General features: G+C 41.5%; 1 protein-coding gene across 2 annotated transcripts in view; it reads left to right on the top strand.

The window, feature by feature from the left end:
* Positions 1-338: 338 nt before the first annotated feature.
* Positions 339-24,808, top strand: part of LOC149159966 (uncharacterized) — a 91,706-nt gene continuing 67,236 nt past the window's right edge. The window contains exons 1-2 of one of the 2 annotated variants that reach the window (XM_089436595.1): positions 339-1,030; positions 1,755-1,896. In XM_089436595.1, coding sequence (XP_089292721.1) covers positions 833-1,030; positions 1,755-1,896 — 340 coding nt within the window. In that variant the 5' untranslated portion in view covers positions 339-832. The remainder of the gene's footprint in view (positions 1,031-1,754; positions 1,897-24,808) is intronic. The other variant, XM_089436594.1, reaches the window with a different exon arrangement.

The following is a 24,808-nucleotide window of genomic DNA, read 5'->3' as shown; positions in this document are numbered from 1 at the left end:
AAAAAAAAATAAAATCCATTTACACTTACTACTTTTTAATATAATCTCATACACATATATATATATTCAACATTTCAAGCTCCACAGCTTTAAACATCAAATGTTTATTATCACCATCACTAAACCACATTCATTTTATCTTTTATTTTTAATAAATCAAAACACATCAAACTTCCACCGATTCCACACTCTTCGCCCTTATTAACACAAATGGAAAAAAATAAATACAATGGTCTTCGCCCTTCTTAACACCAAGGAAAATGAAAATAAAATAAAATACAAAACTCTTTAATATAAATTACCACACTCTTCACCCTTCTTGACACCAATGCAAAAAAATATGAAAAAACATTTGTGAAACACGTTATTATTATTATTCTTCAAATCCATTGCTTTGTGGTTAATATCTCAAGGTTTCAGATCTATATTAGCTTTTTTGGAAAGAACTATTTAGCACAGACTTCTTCCAGCGTTTGGAACGTTGTCTACTATAGTCTGAAACGTTTTGAGCCTCCTGAAGCATCTTTCAGAGGTTTTCTGAACGTGTTTTTAAGTTCATGAAATTTGTTGAGCTTCTGATCAATCTGATCTCTCAGGGGAGAGGCCTTGATTAATTTACTATTGTGAGCACTGCTTTCTCTGTGTTGGGGCGCTGGGGTTTATGGGTATTCACAAGATTATTCTATGTAGTTATCCCTTGTGATAAGTATTTTGTGCAGCCATGCTAGCTTCTGGCTCCTAATTTCAATTACCATTGCGAGTTTTGGAGTGATGGTGAACTTTTGACACCTGGTTTGGATCGGGCTTTTGCCAGTGGGGATCTATCTACCCAATGGCAAATCTGTCCCATTGCCTATGTGGGCAGTCCTGGGTGCCCCCTCCGCCTGCGATTCTGCATCGTTCAACCAAGGATTCCAGTGTTAAATTGCGGGCAAATTTTGTTGTAATTCAAAAACAGAGGTTGCTTCGAAGACCCTTTTGCACTGTTAGCTGGTGGCAGAAAGATGGTTCTCCTCCCAAAATAAGACAGGTAGACTGGCAGACCCTCTTCTTTTTAAAATTTAAATAAATTTTGTTTTGGCAACTTTACAAACATTGGCATATCTTCAAAAGAATTGCAATGGGGGCATTTGGTGTCAAAATAAGGTTGTTAAACCAGTAACTGGAAGGCTCAGGTCTTGTGAAGTGCAATGGGGCATTTGGTTTAATAATAAGTTTGTTCATTCAGTGACTGTAGGGCTCAGGTCTTGTTCTTGTAGCATGTTTTTCGAGGTGGGTAGCAAAATTGAGGTTGCTATTTTTTATTTTTATTTTTAGATTTAAATTTAATTTTAATAAGTTTTATCCATTCTTAGATCCCTCGCCAAGTGGCCTCACCGCAAAGAACAGACTTCCGTTGGCTCAGGTGCCAAGTTTGAGGAATAAATATTACAACAGGGAGTTGCACCCGACTTGATCCTTTAGAAACTCATGCCATATGGGTGAGGCTGAACCTTTGCTTGACACTTTTGTTGGTCTCACCTGTGAACGAATGCCCCATTCACTATATCAATTGCTGTTAGAATTTGGTGTCCGGAACCCTTTTTTTTTTTTTTTTTCTCTGATAATACATCATCTGTAACGATGTTCTTCTCTATGATGTTATGTACCAAGCACAGTAACAAAAAGCACATTTTGTTGGATTTTTTTTCCTTGCTGAATAATATAAGGTATCCTATCTCCACGAACTTAACATTCTTATTATGGCTTGGCAGAAATGGCGATTTTTCTGGTGCAATAAACGTGACCCAGCCACCTCCATTACTGATGCCAAGAGCCTTTCACAAGATTCGCACAAAAGCAGTACTGCTTCGTCACACTTAGATTTGGAATGGATTCGAAATCTACGAAAGGCAAGTTCCCAACTTTTGTTTTTCATAGAGTTCTCCCGATACTATGTTTTCTTCATTTTATATTCGAAAGGGAGAAAGGTAATACATACAATGTCATCAGCTGGCTGTCCAAAACGAAAGTTCTTCTACAGATTGTGCACAACATAAAACATGGCTAAGGACTGTTAGACTAACAGAAACAACTTTAAAATACTGGAAAACCAAAACCAGTCTCATGACTATAGTGCAATCAACAAAACAAAACTCACGTGTTCATCCAAAATGCTAGCTTACCACAACCCACTGGGTGTAGAGCAGATGGTGAGAGGGTGTTCTATTAAGGCACTTCATGCTGTAAAAGTCACCGGTTCGAAACTCCGTGGGCAAAAATCTAGCCATGCTAAGGGTGCGATCCCCGGGTGATTTTGACGGCTTAGATGCCCCTGGGTTGCGGCTACTCAAGCCACAGGTTAGTCGTGCCAGTCATCTCGGGACTCACATAAACTAACAAACAAAAAAAATGCTAACTTACCAGTGCAAGAAGGTTTGAAATGTAAACAGATTAGAAGGAACAGCCCACGTTAGCATTTTGATCAACGTTCTATTCTGCATTTGGTTCTCTAATGTTGCGTTCACATTCTTTCACTGGTTGTCATCTGGGACTGGTTTTTGCTTTAGCTGGGAGGGGGGAAGGCACCAAGTTGGTTCTTGCTAGTAGCGACTTTTCAGCTGTTGGGGACCATCCAGTATGCATTTGCTGGATTGGCCAGCCATCATCATGTCAAATGATTCTGATTTCGAGCTGGCCAAAACTCAGGTCTAAACATAACTTGGTGCGTGTTAGTCATTTAAGTCCCACGCTCTCACTGTGGGATGTCCATACCAATCCCTTCTGAAACTGTCAAATTGTTCAATGCCTCAAGAATCGAGATCGGTTTAAATGTACTTAATTTCACACTTCCAATGCCGGTTCAGATTCATTCCAGATATTCTTGTAAAGAAGAATCTCCGTGTCCCTGTCCTCAAGTTTATTTGCAAAGTCTTCTCTAAAGCTTTCAACGAGGTTCTGCAGTTCAGTATGTATTCTTGGCTTTTTCTCCTAACCTATGCCGAATGGCAATGTATTTCTATCGTTTTGGAACCAGTCCCTTGTCAATTGACAGATTTTTTTGTGAATTTGAGTACGTTTGGAGTTTCTTTCTCAATACCTATGCCTCTAGATGTTGATTATATGAAAGACGGTAGATCCCTTTGAACCTTGCATTTCAAAATATGTAGAAGTAATTTAATTATAATAGCTTTTCAACTGACTTGGAAACTTTTGGAGAGTTTGCCCAAGCTGCCACTAGAATGACTTCTGTCAAGCAGTGAAGCAGAATTCCCAGTTCTATGCACACGATACTCTGAGAGATCCTACATGAATTGGCAAACTTGAATGCCAGCCTCTCTTGTTTTGTCTAACTCTGACGAGTAACTAGCAATCTGCAGCAGACAAGAATTCTCAAAACTTCCCACAAGCAAGTAGCAATCTACCCCAAACTTCAAATAATGCGACTCATGTTTGTTTGCTCTGGATTTGTTGAATGGTAGTTAGTATCTACAGCACAGACTCGTGGGTGTTGTATCAGTTCTCCAACTTCTTCACTATGGTGAGATAAACTACTAATTTCGGAATTGACTTGAATCTGGTTTAAATTGGTCCAATGTAGACGTTTTTGTTGAATAACCTGAACCGTTCTGTGTAGCATGGTTACCAGAACCAGATGAACCAGACATGCATAGGCATTTTTAGAGTGATTTGTGGGTTTCTGGTTGGAGCAGGTCAACTAAACCAGTTTTGTTTGGGATCTGAACTGTTTGGTTTAGGACAAAACCAGCTGGTTTGACTGGTTATGTACCGATGCAGCCCCACCTCCAAAAAAAGTGAAAGATGAAAAAAAAACAAAAAACAAAAATGCCACAACTACCATAATACCCAATTTTCATCTATTCACTGATGCCCTCCTTTATCTTGGATGGACTTTTCCTGGATTATCTTGCAGTCACTTCCACTGCCACAAGATGGATGGACTTATCCTGGATTGTCTTGCAGCCTCTTCGCCACAGGGTACAAACATTGGTGTTGGACCAGGGGTCTTGAGTCAAGATTCTGAGCATGCCCATGTGGAGAATGTAGAGGATCTAGATTTGGATAATTATGTTGTGTGATTGGAATGAAGACTGTAGGATGATTATTGTAGTATCCCAAGGGGATTTTTCTGCCCTTAGGGTTTCAAACATGGAAAAATATTGCACTAATGTCACAAGAATCCTTACAACTTTCCACAATGATGATTAAAAAATGCAGTAGTGAGAAGTACCATCCACATAATGCATCAATTGTAACTAAACTATAGATAAACATAATTAAAAATTCAGTAACCTTTATTGGTTCCACAACCGTTTACTAGGGCTGTTACACCCTGACAGTATTGATCCTTTTAGTACTGATAATGTAGTCACAAGTTAATGCTACCCAATTCAGCAGTTGCTACTATTACCCTACAGCACCATAAATCATCAACTTCAATTAACAACTGATCCCACACAACTTTAATCAATTCACAGAATAATTGGCTAAGAATTCTGTTATACTGGTGTTGCCCTAACTGGGCTGGGTATCTTGCTGCCCTGACAGACTTCCTTTCGAGACCCACTTGCTTGTTGTTCACTGCTCTGATCAGACTCCTCTGCTCTGACTGGCCTGCTATTCCAAATCCGAAGCTGAGGTATGATGATGAGCCTGTTTATGATTCACTGCCAGAATCGGGACCTGCAGCCCTGCCTGTGGCCCTTGGGCCCTAGATGAGGGTTTCTCAGGAGTAGGCCTCTGCTGATCCTTGAAGACTGAGTCTATTGACTAATGAATTAACCAAAGTACTCCTTCCCTGCTAACCTGAACATAAGCCGAGCTGCTACAAGAGAAATAAGTTGTAACATGACAGAAAAGGAGTCTAGCTAGGGTGGGATCACCTTGACCGAAACTAGACAGGAGATTAGCTAGGGTGGGATCACCTCCACTGAAACTAATCAAGAAGGGGTTTTAAAATCCTCAGAGCCTCAGTCTCAAGAAAAACAGAGACAATTCAATTCCAAATCGATGATCCAAAATGATTCCAACTCTCTTTTATTTATAGATTTTCTCATGGGGTTTCCTCCTCCTTAACCTAATGTGTGGGGTTCATGTGCAACCCTCAATTTGGGCTTTTTTCCCCCAACTACCCCAAAATTTACCCAATGTTGCCCCAAAACAATGGATAATGGGTTTCTCCCTTTATCAACTATATCGTATGGGGTTGGATAGGCTAATTTGTCCTCCCTTGGGCATTTATTCCATAGGGAACATTACAGTCCCCCCCTTCCCAACATTGCTTGTCCTCAAGCAATTGCATGTTCGGGTGCTGCATAATTTTCCCTTTCATCAAACTTATCACCCATACATATCCTACATGGCTTTCATCACTTTCAGTTCTACCAGTGCAATGTCTGTCAGCTTCATTGCCCTCATTTCCTAGTTTGCCCTCGGATGTTCATGCTCATCTTCTATGTCTTCTAGATTGGCTGTAGGCTCAGATTTGAGCTCACAGGAGACAGAACTATCAATAATGCTTTCATTCTTCAAATCTTCAAGCTTCACGGATACTTCAGGAGGTGAGATTACTATATGATTTCCCTTCTGATTTTTGCTGGAGTACCAAATTCTAAGCCGTTCTTCTACACCTGCCCCTAGAAGACAACTTTTCCAGATCTTGTGCATCTCCATAAAGTTATTCACCATATTATTGTGATAATTCTTCAATGAATAGTAATGCAACTTCCTTTGCAAGTACAGCGATCTTTCCATGTAACGAGATACTTTAGGGGGGCACAACCCACTTTTAAGTCTATCAAAGAACTTTTCCAGAGGACTGATAAAATTCCTTTTTTCTTCTCCAAGCAGTTGCTTAAGAGTTAGGTGGAATGTTTGCTGGTCCATGTTAGGAAGGTATGTTGTAATATTGTACCTATCCTCCTCCGTCTAACAAATATTCCATGTTTCCAAAGACAAAATTTGCTTCAAGTCTGGTAAGTCAAGGAGTTCATAAGGAACTGAACATGTCTGATCTCCACCCGTACATAACTCAACTCCAATTTCTGTAATGTCTGAATCATCTGTAGTGTCGGATTTTGGCCCAGAAGTCTCTTGATATGGAGGGATTTGATGTTCAACATTGGTGGGTGAACTTGAATGAGTTTGGGAGTGGCCGCCATTTCTGGATACCTTCAGATAACCTTCTAAACTAGCCATTTGAATTTGAAGTTCTTGATCAACCACTTGGCCTGGAGTCTGAAGAATACTTGTGCCTTCAATTCCAACTTCCTCATGCTTCTTGTCTACACCACTCGCACCACTAGATATAGTTTCACCTTTAGGACTTTCCTGCTCTTGAGATGTTGCAGCTCTTCTGTTCAACTCTCCCAATTTTGCAAGAGCCCTTCTGTTCAACTATTTCAATTTTGCAAAAGTTTTTGCCTTCTGCTTTTCCGTTTTCTCTTCTTATTCTTTCTGTAGCTGTTTTGCATGTTGTGCCACAATTTCCTTTATCCTCACACGCAGGGCCTCATAATCCATATCTCTTGTAGTATCCAGCTGATTATTACTGTGCTTAAGTAGATGAATGTTATCCCTCAACTTAAGGGTTTTTTGTTGGGCATTAATTGACCCTGCTTGTTGATCAAGTGCTTTGGGTGATGTCATCTTGGCATTTGCCTTTGGAGTCAACAGAAGTGTTGCCCTGACTTGCATAGGTTTTTCATCAACGGCCAGACTAGATATTCCATATTGAACAAAAGGAGAAGGCTGCCCTATTTGACCAATAGTCATCTAAGGCATTGCCTGAAGAGTGCCAAATGGCTTGGTTCCATGTTGTGATGTAGTGACCAGAAGCTGATTTATCAATTGTTGGTTCTGCTGCATTTAAGCAGCTATAGTTTGCCTGGTTTTTTCCCATGTTTGCTTTTGCCAATCCTCCATTGAAACCTTCCCTGAAGATCTTGGTTAGTGGCATTAACCCAATTTCTCACAGGTTAGCAGGGTGAGCCAGCTCTGATGCTACTGTAGTATCCCGGGGATTTTTCCGCCCTTAGGGTTTCAAGCATGGAAAAATATTGCACTAATGTCACAAGAGTCCTTACAACTTTCCACAATGATGATTAAAAAATGCAGTAGTGAGAAGTACCATCCACATACTGCATCAATTGTAACTAAGCTATAGATAAACATAATTAAAAATTCAGTAACCTTTATTGGTTCCACAACCGTTTACTAGTGTTGTTACACCCTGACAGTATTGATCCTTTTAGTACTGATAATGTAGTCACAAGTTAATCCTAGCCAATTCAGCAGTTGCTACTATTACCCTACAACAACATAAATCATCAACTTCAGTTAACAACTGATCCCATACAACTTTAATCAACTCACAAAATAATTGGCTAAGAATTCTGTTACACTGGTGTTGCTCTAACTGGGCTAGGTATATGGCTGCCCTGACAGACTTCCTTTCCATACCCGCTTGCTTATTGTTCACTGCTATGATCTGACTCCTTTGCCCGGACTGGTCCGCTGTTCCAAATCCGAAGCTGAGGTTTGATGGTGACCCTGTTTATGATTCGTTGCCAAAATCAGGACCTTAGGCCCTCTGCCCCGCGGCCCTGTGGCCAATAGTCTGCAGCCCTCGGACCGTAGATGTGTCTTGCTGCCTCAGAACTTGCTGTCAGCTTTAAGGGAGATTCGAGAGGGTTTCTCAGGAATAGGCCTCCGCTGATCCTTGAAGACTGAGTCTGTTGACTAATGAATTAACCACATAACTCCTTACCTACTAACCAGAACATAAACTGAGCTTCTACAAGAGAAATAAGTTGTAATAGGACAGAAAAATAGTTTAGCCAGGGTGGGATCACCTCCACCGGAACTAGACAGGGGATTAGCTAGGGTGGGATCACCTCCACCAAAACTAATCAAGAAGGGCTCTTAAAACCCTCAGAGCCTCAAGCTCAAGAAAAATAGAGGCAATTCAATTCCAAATCGATGATCCAAACTCATTCCAACTATCCTTTATTTATAGATTTCTCATGGGGTTTTCTCCTCCTTGATCTAATGTGAGGGCTTCATGTGCAATCCCCAATTTGGGCTTTTTTCCATAGCTACTTCAAAATTTTTTAACCAATGTTGCCTCAAAACATTAGATAATGGGTTTCCCCCTTTATCAGTGACTATATCCTATAGGGTTGGATAGGCTAATTTGTCCTCCGTTGGGCAATTAATCCATAGGGAACATTGCAATTATGTTTGGACTCTAGCAGCCATTCAGAGCCTCAATGCTTTATGTATTTTGGTTCAGATATGTATTGCACTTGGTGCCATTTTGCTATGTTCACCCATAGGTGCTATATACATGAGAACCTTTGCATATTTGGTGTCTAATGGTTTGGATTTACATTTGTGTACATGAATATATTTTTTTATCAAAATCATAATTTATGTATTTTTTAGTTGACCAGCTTTTTCACCCTTTTTCTTTGTAAAAAATCAGACGATGGTAAACAGATTCTGCACCCAGGAATTTAACGTAAAACCTTAGATAGCTAGAACTGAACACCAATCAAAATTAAAGCTACAAAATACACTAACCTACAAACACATACTGCTGATATTATGAACAACAAACATGAAAAAAGATGAACTCTTAAAACAACTTCAATGGTTTTATATTAAATCTGGAAACATTAAACTAAATGCAATAGCTCAAAAACAAAATCTCTTGAACCACCGTAATGGTGTGCCCTACTTCTTAATAGACTAAGAAGAAGAAAAGGTACAATGAATATCGAAACATGCTCAATGATGCCGTAACTAAAATGTTCAAACCCTAACCCTAACCCTAACCCTAATGTGCCTTTCTTGCATGGGTAGATGGGCCAAGTGAAGTATGCTTTTACCAGAGATGAATTGAGGCATGCAAGCATTCCTCCTATCAAGAAATATAGCTTGAGCAAAAGCTTCTTGCATAGGTTAGGTGTGAACGTGCGAGAAGTAGTTCAAGACAACTTATAGTAACCGCTTAGTAAAAGTGGGAAATAATATCATTTTATAATTTCACTTAAATACATACAAGTGAAAGTGTTGGGCATGGAATCCCCCCACAACATGTTTTTGGGGCTCAAAGCCCAAGTTTTGGTTAAAGGTTTTGTAAGACTTCGCGAATTGCGGGCACGGAGCGCGAAAAATATGATTGAGTCATAGGGTAGTCTGCCCTAAGTTATGTAAAATAGTATGATGTAATGTCAGCCTACCCATGGTCTGTGGACCATGGGATTGTATAAATAGAGCGAGGCTCTAAATTGTAAGAGCAAAAGATAGAGAGAGTAGAATAGGAATGGTTCATGGATAGAAGAAGAGTCTAAGCATACTGGGTCGTAGTAGTAGAAAGAGGCTTTGCAGCTGAGTGCGCAAAGGCCTAGTAGAGTCTGCCGCTGAGTGCGCAGACCCCTGCAGCTGAGTGCAGAGGGAAGGAAGACTTAATAAAGATAAGGTTGATTCTAAATACTGTGTATCTGGGTTTCCTCTTACTTTTATGCATTTATACTGTTTGATGATTGCACGCACTTATATGAATGTTGAATGATAAATAAGAATCTAAGTTGCACGAAACGGGGAAACGGGGAAGCGAAACGAAACGCGGAAGCGAAACGAAACGCGACCTCCCCAAATTTTGGAAACGGGGAAACGCGAATATATATATATATATATATATATATATATATATATATCTATATATATATATATATATATATATATATATATATATATATATATATAACTATAACTTTAGAAATGGTTGGACAGATATGAGGCGCAGACTTTTACTATGGTACTGGGGTTAGCACTGCTTCTTTTATAACTTTAGAAATGGTTTCTAGAACAGCTTAGGAACCCTAAAAAAATTTAAAAACTAATTAGAAAAAAAAATAAAATTTAAAAACAAGTCATTTTTTTGGGGAAACGGGGCCCGTAGGGCCTGGAAACGCGTTTCCGGCCGTACGGTACGCGGAAACGCGTTTCCGTTTCGTTTCCGGCCGGAAACGGACCCTGTACCTGCGTTTCCTGCAACTTAGATAAGAATACTGGGCTCACACAGATAAGTTAAGTACTATAATAATACTGCAGTAAGTATAAGGAATCAGGGCAATGCTCTCTTCACGCTACAAACAGGGCTGCGCGGAGGCAGCTTCATGGTTGCAAGGGATAGATAGCTGCGCGAAGCAGCACGTGCGAAGGGTCGAACCGAAAATCATCAAGACATCCCTAGGGTGCGGAAACCTGGTTCTAGCACCCTCCCATACGACTTCGGGTGAGATCTCAGTCCGTGCTCCGCGGACTGTTGTCGAAAGGGCCAATAATACCGAGATTTGTTTGGCTAAATCACCTCCGAACCTGAGTCAGGCCCCAACAAGCCAACAAAAAGTTAAATTTCCTATATTCTCATAGTCTTAGTGTTGAAAATGTAACTAGTATTGGTATTCATAATTGTTGTATGGCTCATGACATGATGAAATTTATATGTATTTGTAAAAGAAGAAAAAGAAAAATTATTGTAAAGATAAAATGAAAATTATTTTTTGATGTCCTATTTATTATGTTTCTAGGTCTAAGCACCCATTGAGTGCTTCTAGGGTTGTGTCATGTGTCAGTCCTTGTCATCATGTAATAGACCTGTTAAAATTGGCAACTAGGGCCAAATTCCACTTTGGACAGCTCATTTGATGGAGATAATTATTGCATTAAATTCCTCTTTTCGAGAAGACCAAAATCGACCTAAAGATCATCAAATTTGGTCAAGGAGAAATGTGTTTTCGAATTAAAACCCTCACATGTGCAAATTGACAAGGTCAGCTTGGGATAAAATAATCTAGTGGAACCCTTCTCCATCTTCTATAAAAGGAAGAGTCCTCCAACCTTATTTCACACACCTAAAAAGTATTTTTTCTTCTCTTGGGTAATACTTCTGAGGCAGCCACAGATTGGAGAAGCTTGGAGGATGAATTGTTTGGGTCAGTTCTTTGGTGAATTTGTCTTCCACAGGTCCGAGTTAGGAGCAGGCTGCTAGCCGCAGGCTTAAGGACTATGCTGGGTGGTGGTTTGGTATGATCCTTGGGTGAGGAACTCTCCAACAGCCGTCCGCATTCTTTGTGTGGAGACACAGGTGGGCCGCAGGTCTGGTTGACTTGGAATAAGAGGGCTGAGAGGCAATTCTGGGCTACAGAATAGGCCGTAGGCCTGTTTCTCCTGCTCAGGTAGGTGGATGACATGCTGGAGGGCTAATTACTAGCCTATGTTGGCAGCGAAGAGGAACAGAAATAATTGAAGGCAAAACCACAGTGATTAAAGAGGGCTACAGCAGGCTGATAGCAAACCCTAACCAGTGATCAGAATAGCAGATTGGTTGGGTCATTGTCTTCTCTAAGGTCCATGTTATTAAATTGTCAATTGGCAAGTCATTCTTATTGTACTCTCTCTCTCTGCTGAACATTTGATATTAATAATAAGAAGAATTGATAAAGGGTTTTCCCCATGTTGGGGTTTTTCCCTGGCTTGAGCCATATTCTGGTGTTCTCTTGTCTTGGCTTGTCTTTTGCTTCGATTGTTTATGTTCTTTCTTAAGTCACTATCAATGTGATAATGATTCATGTGATTGCTAATAGAAATGAAAAGGACTAACAAATGGGCTAATATGGAATTTGAAGTACCTGTCTTAAGCGAAGAATATGTTAACCTAAAATTAACATGGTGTCAGAGCTAAGGTGAGGACAAGCCCAAGCAAGAGAAAATGCAATCACTAAGATGGATTCATCACATCAAAAGATAGAAGCATACCCAGGACTGAGCTCCTCGTGACATTAAGCCAAATTCTAGGCATGATCACTATGATCACTATGTCCAAGCCAAAAACCTAATCAGACAGTTCATTACAGTAGTTCTGTGCTCATTTTGGAGGACAAATTCACACCTTTTTCTTCTCTATGAAATCTTTCGGACCTGTGGAAACAACGCTTAATCTTCATGGAGGTTGGAAATAGTTATGGGCATATCTTCATGGGTTATGGTTTTGGTAGGGTTTCATTGGTTTTTCTCAAGCTCATGTTGCATGCAGCTCTGAGGGAATTTGTATGATTTCAACTGTGAATTTCGGTCCCCTCTTTGAAGCTGATCTTAAGGTTGACCATGTGGCTTGAGGAGAACTTCTGTTTATTTTTAAAGCACTTTTGTTTGGTTTCGCTGGAAATTAAGGTGACAGTCTTTAAGGTGGATATGAAGGGTGTTTTGAAGACTATCCTCTAGTTTCATTTCTATTTTTGAACATCTGCGTTGGATCTTTGATGAGGGCTGTCATATTCTATTCAAGACCTATACCTTTGTATAGTTCGTTGATATTTCTGAGTATAAGGATTGATCTATGTGACCTTGATTACCCTCCGAGGCATAAGTTATCCTTTGCGGCATACATTCTGAGCAATCTTTCAGATCAAAGAAGCAATTCTGGGTGAAATCTAAAGTCTGTACAGTAACCAAATTACACTAACTCCCACGGCAGTCTTTAGGGGATATATATACACTCATACATCTGTCACAGTTTAGAGCCAACCTTTGTACAAAAGTCTGTGAAGGGACTAGGGAGAAAGGAAGATGTTTTGATTGCTTGATATTTGGCTTTTACGCAATAATACCTTTCTGCTTGATGCTATCTCTGAGGTCTTGTGTGGCCTTTCTCTGCAGCAAACTAAGCTTGATTTGAGGAACTCAAACTCTAACGTTGATATAATCCTGGCAGTGTTTGATTTGATGACTCTTTTATGATTAAAGCTTTAAGCAATTTCAGGCCTATTGGTGTTCTTCAAGCCCTAACCTGTGATGATATCTCGGCACATTGTTTGGATCTCAAAGTTCTCTTCAAAACAGTTGTCTACCTTATAATTTTCTGTTTGATATGAAAGAGTCTTGGGCTATGCTTAAGGTCTGATCTGTTAGGGTTTTAAGGCAGCCCAAATTCTGTAATAAGGGTTCAATACATTTATTTGAAGTTTAAGTTTGAGCACATGGAACAATAGCTTTTGTAAGGGTTTTTATTTTTAATTAACTAGAGTTTTGCAGCATCTCATCTCTTGTACGATGCCTTACCGTAACCCTTACTTCAACAGTGACAGAGTTTATCATATTATGGTGTATGGCTCTTGGTTGACAGACCTATTTGGCCTCCTCTCTTTCCTGGAATCTGGAATAATTCAAAGCTCAGGTTGAAATGAAACATCTCTTGGAGTGAATTCGAAAGGCAAGGATATCAACTTGTTAAACAGAGAGTCCATTTGCAGCATATCAGTGACAACAGATTCAGGGAAGTTTTCTGAAGTTAATCAGTGACTAAAATTCAGGTTGAAAATTGGCTGCTTGAAGAGTTGTCATGGCAATATGATCACTTGTGTTGATAAGTAGTAAAGGTTCCCTTCTTGTCGTTGTTTGTATCACTGATACACGTCATCAGCAGAATGTCACAGTGAACTTGACAGAGGCCGTAACATTCAGATTAGGGTCAGATCTTGCTTCACAGTTTGAACATGAACAGGGAAATGTAGCTAGGGGTTTGTTATTACAGGACTTATATTAATATAATTATTTCAAGAACAGTGCTGAGAAGCCTTGTTAACAGAACAATGCTTGTATGGACCATGATGATTACCTATTGATAAGTAATTGACAGTGTTGATATTTTGGGGTAATGCTAGGGTCTTCCTGAAAGCATGAAGACCTGTAGTTATCAAGGATAGAACCCTGTGCAGTAAAGACACTTGGTTATACGCAATATCAGTCCTACTATGTGTGGCACTACCCTATGTATGACATCTCAGCACATGCAGCTCACCATCATTTATGTTCCAGCATTATGCATATTATCGTTACATGTAGTAGTAGTCATATGTTGCAGACCCAATAAATCGATGACTGTGTTATAGTCTTGTTCATAAACAAAGTTGTGAACAAGGCAGATGTAAACCTCGATAGTCTATCTTTTGAAAAATCAACTACTATGAAGAAGCTACAAAATAAATTGCAACACCTTTTGACTTTGACAAGGGATACAACACACTTGAAGCTTTTGAAGTTCAGCTAAGAAAATAAGTGCATGACACTGTTGAAATAATCATGAGAGGATTTCTTCTCTTGATTAAAGAATAACCATGATGATTCTGCAGTCTTCTTTGACCTGAAGCTTCCTAGAAATTTGCTCTTGCAGTTGCCTCGTGGAAAGTCTCATCTCTTGCATGAGAAGCTAATGATTGAAAGCTAGATGATCACGTGAAACAAGGCTTCAGAGGGAGCTATAGAATCTTTGGCACTATGACCCGATGACTCTTGCCCAATGTTTAATGATAAAGGCAATGACTCTGATATATCCTTGTTACTTGAAAGTCTGCATGGAAGCTGGATGATTATGTTTGATGACTTTGGCACATGGGCCTAAGGAGCTCTTTTAGCAAGGTCACTTTCCCTATATTCAGAGGAAGTTATGGTCAAGCCGTGTTAATTGAAGATGCAGCTATTGATGATATCTGATTGATGACCCTCTTGTTTATCAATGTAAGAGGGAGTTGAGCTAGCCTTGATGAACTAGTCCATGCACTTAAAGATCTGATGAAGAAACTTCTGGTCTACATATGCATATCTTGTGGGATCTCCGGTGTTCTAGATAAATACCCTATCTGTCATATGCCTCGTTATGAAGACCTTGAGTTGATCTATGGATGAGCCTCACATATTGGATAACTGCTTATTGAGATATCTCTATGATTCTATGATCTATAATTTGAGGTACACTGTTGAAATGTAAGATTCCATGAATATTCTGATGCTGGCTCGGTTGGCAGTATGATGGATGGAAAGAGCACATCTAGTGCTATATCTCTTGATTCGGTTGCTCTGAAAGCACTATTGAAGCTGAATCTTTATAGCAACAAGTATGGCTTATTATGAAGAAAGTTGGTTGAGGAAGCTCTGCAGTAAGCTATTTAAGCATGTACTGATAACCATCGTTGTATATTGCAATATTCTTGAGTGGGATTCATTTTTCAGAGAATCAATGTTCCACGAGAACTCCAAGTATTGGGTACCACTTTACTTTGATATGGTACATTAGAGAGCTACCAAGCTCCATCATTGTTGGCCGAATGACCAGATTATTGTCATGACCTCTTGGTAAAGTCAAGATTATCTTGAAAGAGAGGTTGGGAGTCGTGGAAGAGTCGTGGAAATCACGCTCGAGTTGGACATTGAGCTCTGAGCATTCCTAGGGGCTTGAAGTACCTCTTGGAGATATGAGCAACCATAGGGTGAGTGGTTCACCTTCCCCTATAGGTGCGTTATGTACAGGGTGAGTGGTTCACCTTCCCCTATAATTGATGGCACTTGTATGTAGGGTGAGTGGTTCACCTTTTCCTACTATTGATGACATATGCATAGGATGAGTGGTTCACCTTCTCCTATGGCATATGAGTAGGATGCGTGGTTCACCTTCTCCTGCGGATACCCTAGTGAGATATGCATATAGGCATTTGTTGGTTGTCACATGTGAACATGTCGGTGGGACGTGGTTCATCTTTTCCCCACATGTAGGATGCACCTTTCCCTACGTTCGGTGGTTGACATGTCGATGGGATGTCGTTCATCCTTTCCCCATGTGTAGGATCTTTCCTGTTGGAATTTCTAAGTCTAACAGTTAGAAACCCTCCATGCACTTTGCTGATTTATTCCTACCTACTTGTCTTGTAAATTAACAAGTTATTTACCATGTAAATACTGAAAATAAATACTTGTGCATGCTCAACACATTACAGATCATCAACTGAAGGAAACTAAAACAAGCACACAAATGACATTGTTATTTTTGGACTAATGTCCTTGGAGAAACCCAATGCGGGAAAACCGGTGCAACTATCTGAGGGTTTGATTTATTAAGCAGCTCTAGAATACAATCTAGATGCCAACCCCGACTCACTAAACAGAGAAAAATCTCGGCAGTAGCACCTCTCAATCTGAGACAGATGTTCCAGCTGAAACCCCAAATAAACACTCCGACAGCTCCTCAACTTCGATTTGCCCCACGAAAAACCACAGCATCAGCCTCTAGGGACTGCGTTAGCCTCTTCTGCCCTCTGCGTCAGCTTTCTCGACAGTTCCGACTTCTGCCCTCTGCGTCAGCTTTCCCGACAGTTTCGACAGTTCTGGCGTTTGCCCTCTGCGTCAGCTTTCCCGGTAGTTTTGGTAGTTTCGGCTGTTCCGGCTCTTGCCCTCTGCGTCAACTTTCCCGGCTGTTTCGGTAGTTCTGGCTTTTGCCCTCTGCGTCAACTTTCCAGTTGTGCAGTTCTGGCTTCTGCCCTCTGTGTCAGCTTTCCTGGTTGCTGCACTGATCCTCCTGACACTATCTCTGCCACTCTGCTTTTGTATTCACTGCCCCTCAGCTGCAACTCTGATCACTCTCTCAACTTTCTTAGCAAACTCAGCCCCAGAAAGTCGAAATCTTGATCTCTTGGTGTCTTCTCCAAGTGACCCCTCAAGCCTCCTCTTATACTTCTCTCGTTGACAAATCAACGGCTGAGATTAAGTCCCTACTCAACGGCTAAGATTAGATCTGGCTTGATCCATGACTTTTGGACCATTCTAACATAGTTTTATATTAATTCACATTAATATTCTAATTTCCCTAAGTTTAGACTTAGGGACTCCATTAAAAATATTAATTATTTTAATATCTCCCAAACTGTTTAGAATCTTCCCAAACCCTTTCTGGGTATTGGAAATCTCATGTGCCCTTAGCCTCTCCACCAAATTTCGTGGCTATAGCACATCCGATGCTACCCCAAATCAACACTCCCTCTTAGCGAGGACTGTGCTCTAGCAATACTCCTTATTGAGTATTACTCTGATCATCCGACATCGGTCCCTGATGCTAGGCTTGTTGCCCATCATCTGTATTGCTGCATCTCATACTACCACCCATAGCTCTGCCATTGCCACTGCTGCATCTGTATGACAGCTTCCTCTGCATCCGTGCTGCTGCCCATGGCCCTGCCATTGCCACTACTGCGTCTGCATTGCATCCCCTCTCATCATGCTGCATCGTGCTGCCCATAGCACCGCCACTGCTAAATACTGCACTGCAACTCAATTACTGAGAAGTAAGTAACTGATCTCCCAACTCTGACATCTTTGTCAGGCTAGAGACACTCTCGATGCTGAAGCTCCCTTTGTCGCTGACAAGTGCTCCCTCTTTGACCTCTGTGCTACTGCAACAACTCCTTGCATCTATCACCGTTGCACACCTCTCTGTGCCATCCTGCACTGGTGCAACACTCCTGTGCCTTTCGCACTGTTGCAGCATGCTAGCCTCGCGCTGTCCTGGGAATCTTGCACTGTATCTCTCTCTGCCGCTTCATCCTCATTCGTCTCTACTGACATCCGCCAGTCCTGCTACTCCTCTTCGGGGCTCCCGTAGCCAGGTATAATCCAAGAGGTTGGGTACCTTGAGAATCCTGCCCCTCATCGCCTGTAGTCTGTCTGACTACAGCTCGATGTCTCCCCACTTTCGCTCAAGTGGCGTGTGAGCACTCATGGCACAGTCATCATCTGTCTCCTCTGTCGACTCCTTCGAGTCTCTATACTTCCCACCTGGAAGTTCTCGGTTCGACTCTTGCTGAGTCTCTCCACTTCCCATCTGGAAGTTCTCGGTTCGAATCTTGCTGAGTCTCTCTACTTCCAGTTTGGAAGTTCTCGGTTCGACTCCTGCTGAGTCTCTCTACTTCCTGTTTGGAAGTTCTCTTCTGGACTCCCTCTGAGTCTCGATTTTCCTCCTGGAAATCCTTCTGCCCATGTCAAGATGCCCCCCACTTTGATCGTATGTGCAGCCGCACCACTGATCTGGATTTCTCGGCTAGAAACCCTTGGTAGCAACTCCCTCCTCCTTGGCCTTGCCCTGTTAGGTACTGTTCTGACAACAATATCCCACCAGCTCCACTCTGCAACTTACCCACAGCCTCCTAAACCCCAGCAGCCTGAAGGTGAGAGCTCCTAGGCTCTACGCAGTCCTGACATGGACAAACTAGCTTCCTCAACCAACTGCGTCAGCCCTTCTGGCCTCTGCGTGAGCCTATCTTTGCCTCCCTCAACCAGTGCGCAACCTCTTGTTGGCTTGAACTTGATGATGCAGGCATTGCGTCACCCCTCCCTTGCTGCTTTGCTGCTAGAAACAACGTCTGTCACTCAGGACAGCTGTTTTCTGCTGCTACTGTTCTGCTCTGCTGATGTCCTCAGTTCTCCTATGATCTGCAACCACGCTCTGATCATCAACTTGTTGGACACCTAATCCTAAAGGGTTAGTGTGGAAGCCGAAAAGACTAAGCAGTCCAAGAGACCTTGGGATCTGAAACCCAAGAGTCACAACATTGTATTATAAATGTATATCTGATGTTAATAAAAAAATGAACTCACTGTTTTATCTTTCACATTGTCTTGCTATCCATGTGTGTTTAACATGGTATCAGAGCCGCTTGTTTTTCTGTGGCCTTTTTATGTGCATGTCAGTGCTGCACCTCTGCCCATAATCTTGTAATAGTAAAACTGGCCTGGTAGATCTGCAAACTCAAATATATTATCAGTGCTGCCATTCTTCTGATGTGAGCAGTCCTGGCCCTCTGCCATATTCTTTTCCAGCGCTGTACGTTAAAATCCCTTTGTCCAAGCCGTTCTGAGACGTCTGTCTTCCATATTCTATTTATGAGACCTGCGAGCTCTGCCAATTTGTTGACATTAATTATTGCCACCGCTCTGCTCCATTGAACCGTTTGCAGCTTGTCCCAACGAATTTGCAACCGACCTCTCCAATTACTTTGAAAAGCGTTGAAGATTGGATTGTCTTACTGGACTGTTGCGTTCCCATACGCCGCGTTTTGCTATCCCTCACCTGGTAGCAACGCTCCATACACTGTACTTTCTCTCTGGAGGGGCAACCACTTTGATCTTAACAGCTGAGTTGGACGTAGAGCGGTGAGTTCCTTGGCAAGACGGTCGGCAAAGCCAGGGAACATGGTTGTGCCTCCGCTCAGGACTACGTTTCCATACAAATCCCTTCTGATGTCAACGTCACAATTTCTAATAGAGCTGTAAATGGATTCATGAATGCCGGGAGCTTCCATCCCAATGATGCTTGGGTTGAATAGCACCTCGGGACACCTGAATCTTTCTTCTCCAATTGTGATTACTTGCCCATCTGGGAGCTCGTAGGATCTCTCCAAAATGGAACACTCGCTTGCAGTGAGCATTTCCTCTTCCAAGTCCATGGCAACATATGCCAGCTTCTCTTTGATGTCTCTCACAATTTCTTGCTCTGCAGAGGTTGTGAATGAGTAGCCTCTCTCCATCAACAGCTTGGTCATTGCATCTGTCAGATCCCTGCCTGCCAAGTCCAGCCTGTAAATGGCGTGTGGAAGAGCGTAGCCTTCATAGATTGGGACAATATGTGTCACTCCGTCTCCAGAATCCAACACAATTCCGTCACTGTGCCCGATCCATTGTCGCAAACAATTGCCGGAACATCTTCTAATTCTGCCATTTTCGAAAGAATCCGCAGCACAGTTCTTCGTACCTTCTTTGCTTTCTAATATACTGTAGTCAAGACTAATCATGCTGTGTTTGTCATTATACTTGCATCTCGGATTGTAATATTTTATCGTTTTCTTAGCCTCTGGCTACCTTCTCACTGCGGAATTGGATATGCGTTCAAATTTCTTAATGAATTGAGCCACCACATTCGTAACAACTGCATGAACGGGCATTGTCCCTAAGTTCATTCTCTGAGGCATTCCACTTGTATTCTTAACACGCATAAAAGTGGCAGCTCCATCATTTGGAATAGTAATTGAATGTCTATGATCAAGTCTTGGACTGGTATCCAGATCTGCATACCTCTACTGCAAGCTGCAAGGACACAAGAAGAGTGAAGATATATAAGGCTGCTTACGGGCCCTGTTCTCCGAAGCCTCTACGTATTACACAAGAAGAGTGAAGATATATAAGGCTGCTTACGGGCCCTGTTCTCCGAAGCCTCTACGTAGTTCACAGGAAGCATTTCTCTTTGGTCCTATGCGAAAGGTAATTTATGCACTGCAAGTTCTGTGACTGCATCAGATACAGGTTTGGAAGAGTCAAAGGAGAGTGGTGTGATAATTAATGATAGGCAGATTACGGTTGAATCTCGTGAAGATGGAAAGATCCATGTTTTATGATTTTTGGGTGTAGGTAAGAGTAGATGTGACAGGTAAAGATACACAGAAGACATTTGATCATATTCTTAAGACATTAGCTAGTGAGGCAGGACCTGTTCCTGGTTTTCGAAGACAAAAAGGAGGTTCCACCATTCGTTCTATTAAAGACTCTTGGGAAATCCAGAGTTAGGAAATTTGTAATTCAAGAAATAATTAGTTCAACTGTAGCTGACTATGTTAAGAAGGAAAATTTGAAAGTGAAAAGCGATTTAACCACGAAGGAATCTGCAGAAGAATTAGATGCGACATTCGAACCAGGAAAGGAATTAAAATTTCATATAACATTAGAGCTTGAAGAAGAGCAATCTCAAAAGGAGCTTCAAGAAGAGGAGTCTCAAAAGGAGCTTGAGAAAGAGTCACAAAGTCAACCTGAAAGCTAGTTGAAAGTTACACCAGAAGCATCCTATGAACAAAATGTTTTTTCTTGATGTTAGTCTTCTTCTACGAAGCTTTTATTTGGCCAAAAATTTTTGCTAGTTGTGTGGCTGTATATTCCTCTCATTAGCTCATACTGAAGTGTTGATATACGTTGAAGAGTGAAGGAGTATTTGAAGGATCCAAGCAAGTTTGCAGTTGCTGCTGCCCTAATTGTGGCATTGTACTTAAAACTCATTATAGTGCATTGTTTCCTTGATTCAACTGCTTCATAAAGATTTTGGTGAGCTGATTGTAATCTTTTATGCTGCACACTGATCATTTGCTGACATTTATAAAGGATATTGCTGTGTATTGTGAGTAGATATATTTTTCTGCATTAAGATAGATGGCCAGAATCAGTGAAGTATTAGAGTTCATGAAAACTCTTATACAATCTACTGTTGATGACACATTAAAAATCAGCAAAGGATCTCTCTCAGAAATTCAGACATGCTTATATAATGCCCAGGAAAAGATTGATTTTTTGCAGCTTGAATCACAGCTACGGCAAGAAGAGCTACATAGACATCATTCTGAACCTGTTTTTGTTCAGAACGTTGAGACAACCACCCATCAGCAGCATGTTAATAATGGTACAGTTCATTCAAATAAAGCAGCAGCTGTACATGCAGATGCAGAAACTCAGTCTGCACTTCCCAAGCCCATCATCAGACCTTGGGAATGGCTTGTCCACAACAAGCACATAACTGGACTTGGATATGACAAGGACTTGTCCTTTCATATTCCAGACTATGCCAAGCCCATTCAGTTTCAGAGTGCTGGATTCATTCATGACAGTTCACCTGCTCCTCATGACAGTTCAGCTTCAGCTGTTCCAGACTCTGCCCCTCTTCCACAGCAACAACAACAACAACAATAACAGATCGTTAAATGCCAACACTGTGATCGAGTTGGCCATCTGAAAGATCACTGTTTTGATCTTCATCCATGTAAGCACTGTCATAAAACCAACCATTCTTCACACAGATGCTTCAAAAACAAACGTCCTGCAAGAACAAAGATTCATCTTGGATGGATCGCTTCTTGGCAATGGGCATCAACAGCCAAGAAGATATTCCAAACGCATGTCAGAACTTGTTCTAGAGTATTGAACAGTCTTGCAGTTGAGTTTTCTCCATCTTCTCACCTTGTACCTGACAGGGGGGGAAATGATGGTCATCTACAAGCTTCAAAGTCACATCAAGCGAGCCTGAGCCACAACCTGCCACACCAGTTTGAGAGTTGTAGCCAGAGACAAAGATGCCTGAACATGCCTTCAGTTGGCAATCTCGGACACTTCCTCTAGCAGAAGACTCCAGCTTCTTGCCAGTTTTGGAAGAGTTCCAGGAATCGCAGAGTTGTTGGTCATCCTTAAACCATCACAGATTAAGAACACTTCCTCTAGCAGAAGACACCAGCTTCTTGCCAGTTTTGGAAGAGTTCCGGGAACTGCACTAAGCGTTCCAGTGTTGGTGGTCATCCTTAAACCACCGCCCTTTATACCAACATTTCATAGAGCACATTCAGCCTAGTGCTGCCATGCATTTTTGCACATTTTGTATTACAGCTCTCTTCTTGCACTCATACATAACCCTTCAAATTAAGGGGGGGAATGTTGGACACCTAATCCTAAAGGGTTAGTGTGGAAGCCGAAAAGACTAAGCAATCCAAGAGACCTTGGGATTTGAAACCCAAGAGTCACAACATTGTATTATAAATGTATATCTGATGTTAATAAAAAAATGAACTCACTGTTTTATCTTTCACATTGTCTTGCTATCCATGTGTGTTTAACACAACTGAAGGAAACAGAAACAAGCACACAAATGACACCGTTATTTTTGGACTAATGTCCCCGGAAAAACCCAATTCGGGAAAACCGGTGCAACTATCTGAGGGTTTGATTTATTAAGTAGTTTCATAATACAATCTGGGTGCCAAATCCGGCTCACCCAACAGAGAAAAATCTCGGTAGTAGCACCTCTCAATCTGAGACAAATGTTTCGGCTGAAACCCCAGATAAACACTCTGGCAGCTCCTCAGCTCCAATCTACCCCACGAAAAACCCCAACATCAACCTCTAGGGACTGCGTCAGCCTCTTCTGCCCTCTGCGTCAGCTTTCCCGGCAGTTCCCGCTTCTACCCTCTACGTTAGCTTTCCCGGCTGTTCCGGCAGTTCCTGGTAGTTTTGGGCTCTGCCCTCTGCGACAGCTTTCCCGGCTGCTGTGTTGATCCTCCTGGCACTATCTCTGCCTCTCTGCTTCTGTATTCACTGCCCCTCAACTGCAACTCTGATCACACTCTCAACTTTCTCAGCAAACCCAGCCCCAGAAAGTCAAAATCTTGATCTCTTGGTGTCTTCTCCAAGTGACCCTCAAGCCTCTTCTTATACTTTTCTCGTTGACAAATCAACGGCCAAGATTAAGTCCTTAATCAACGACTAAGATTAGATCTGGCTTGATCCATGACTTTTGGACCATTCTGACATAGTTTTATATTAATTCACATTAATATTTTACTCCATTAAAAATATCAATTATTTTAATATCTCCCAAACTATTTAGAATCCTGCCCAAACCCTTTCTAGGTATTGGAGATCTCATGTGCCTTAGCCTCTCCACCAAATTTCGTTGCTAGAGCACATTTGATGCTACCCCAAATCAACATTTCCTACAATTGTCGATTGGCATGCATGTAGGACGTGGTTCATCCTTTCCCTTCTCTCGGTGGTTTGCATGCATGTAGGATGTGGTTTATCCTTTTCCTATGATGGTTGTGACATGTGATTGTAGGATGTGGTTTATCCTTTCCTTACGTGTGGTTGTGAGTAGGATGTGATTTATTCTTTCCTTGCTGTAACCCTAGCATCATCCTACTCATGTAGTCCAAGACACATGGGAAGTACCTCTCATTTGGCCAATGAGTTGGAACAAGTGGATAGGGACCAAAGCACTACTGATGGATGCATCATGTACTACCGTACTCCCTATGTCTAGGATGCTGATGTTCAACCAACTTGATCACTTGGGATCAAGTTCGATTGGGGTTCGACCCTGGTTATGTGGACTGACTTTTGTTAGTGGAGTGTGGCAAGGTCTTGTGACTCACTCTCAGTCAATTCTTCTTCATTATCTATATTAGTGTTCAACAGAGTTGAGACGATATGCAGAGATGGTTCATGGCGTCAAGATGGCATGATGATCGATGGAATGGTTGAAGGTTTGGCAGGTGGAATTTTCCCTAGTTGAGAGGGAGTGTTAAAATTGGAAATTAGGGCCAAATTCCACTTTGGACAACTGGTTATGTGGATTGAATTTTGTCAGTGGAGAGTGGCAACGTCTTGTGATTCACTCTCGGTCGATTCTTCTTCATTATCTTTATCAATGTTCAACAGAGTTGAGACGAGATGTAGAGATGGTTCATGGTGTCAGGATGGCATGATGATCGATGGCAATGGCTGAAGGTTTGGCAGGTGGAATTTTCCCTAGTTGAGAGGGAGTGTTAAAATTGGCAACTAGGGCCAAATTCCACTTTGGACAACTCATTTGATGGAGATAAGTATTGCATTAAATTCCTCTTTTCGAGAAGACCAAAATCGACCTAAAGAACCAGGGTTGCGGGGCAGCGCCCCCCCCGCGCCCCACCTCCGAATTCGTGCTCTGGTCAGGAGCGCGCTTCCGAAATTTCTCCTGAAGAGGGAGCGATTTCGGGAACGTTTAGTCTTTTTTGCAGTACCATTCCAAATGCAATTTTTTTTCAAAGAAACAAATATTTTTGAGTGGGGCAACCTAATGATCAAGCCTATGGCCCTAGTATTGATATGCGATTCATGGCAATGTTAAATTCTTAAAGTAATGTTAATTTTCATTTTCATCCTTTTACCTAAATTTTTAACATTACCATGAAATGACTCGGGATGTTTGAGAGTGGTTCCGACCCCATTGGATTTCATATGGAGAAAGTAGAATTTTAGATCTCATTCAAAATCCAACAGACTTATCAGTTTTCAGGATTGGGGCGATTGCAATGTTTCCATTGGATTTTGTCATGTATTAGGGTATGGAACTCGTATT

This window comes from Pinus tabuliformis, chromosome 5_2 (assembly GCF_031772625.1).
Source record: "Pinus tabuliformis cultivar Carrire ecotype Pingquan chromosome 5_2, CPIR1, whole genome shotgun sequence".
Classification (NCBI taxonomy): Eukaryota; Viridiplantae; Streptophyta; class Pinopsida; order Pinales; family Pinaceae; genus Pinus; species Pinus tabuliformis.
Note: the sequence above shows the minus strand (reverse complement) of the source record. Positions and strands in the feature narration are given on the sequence as shown.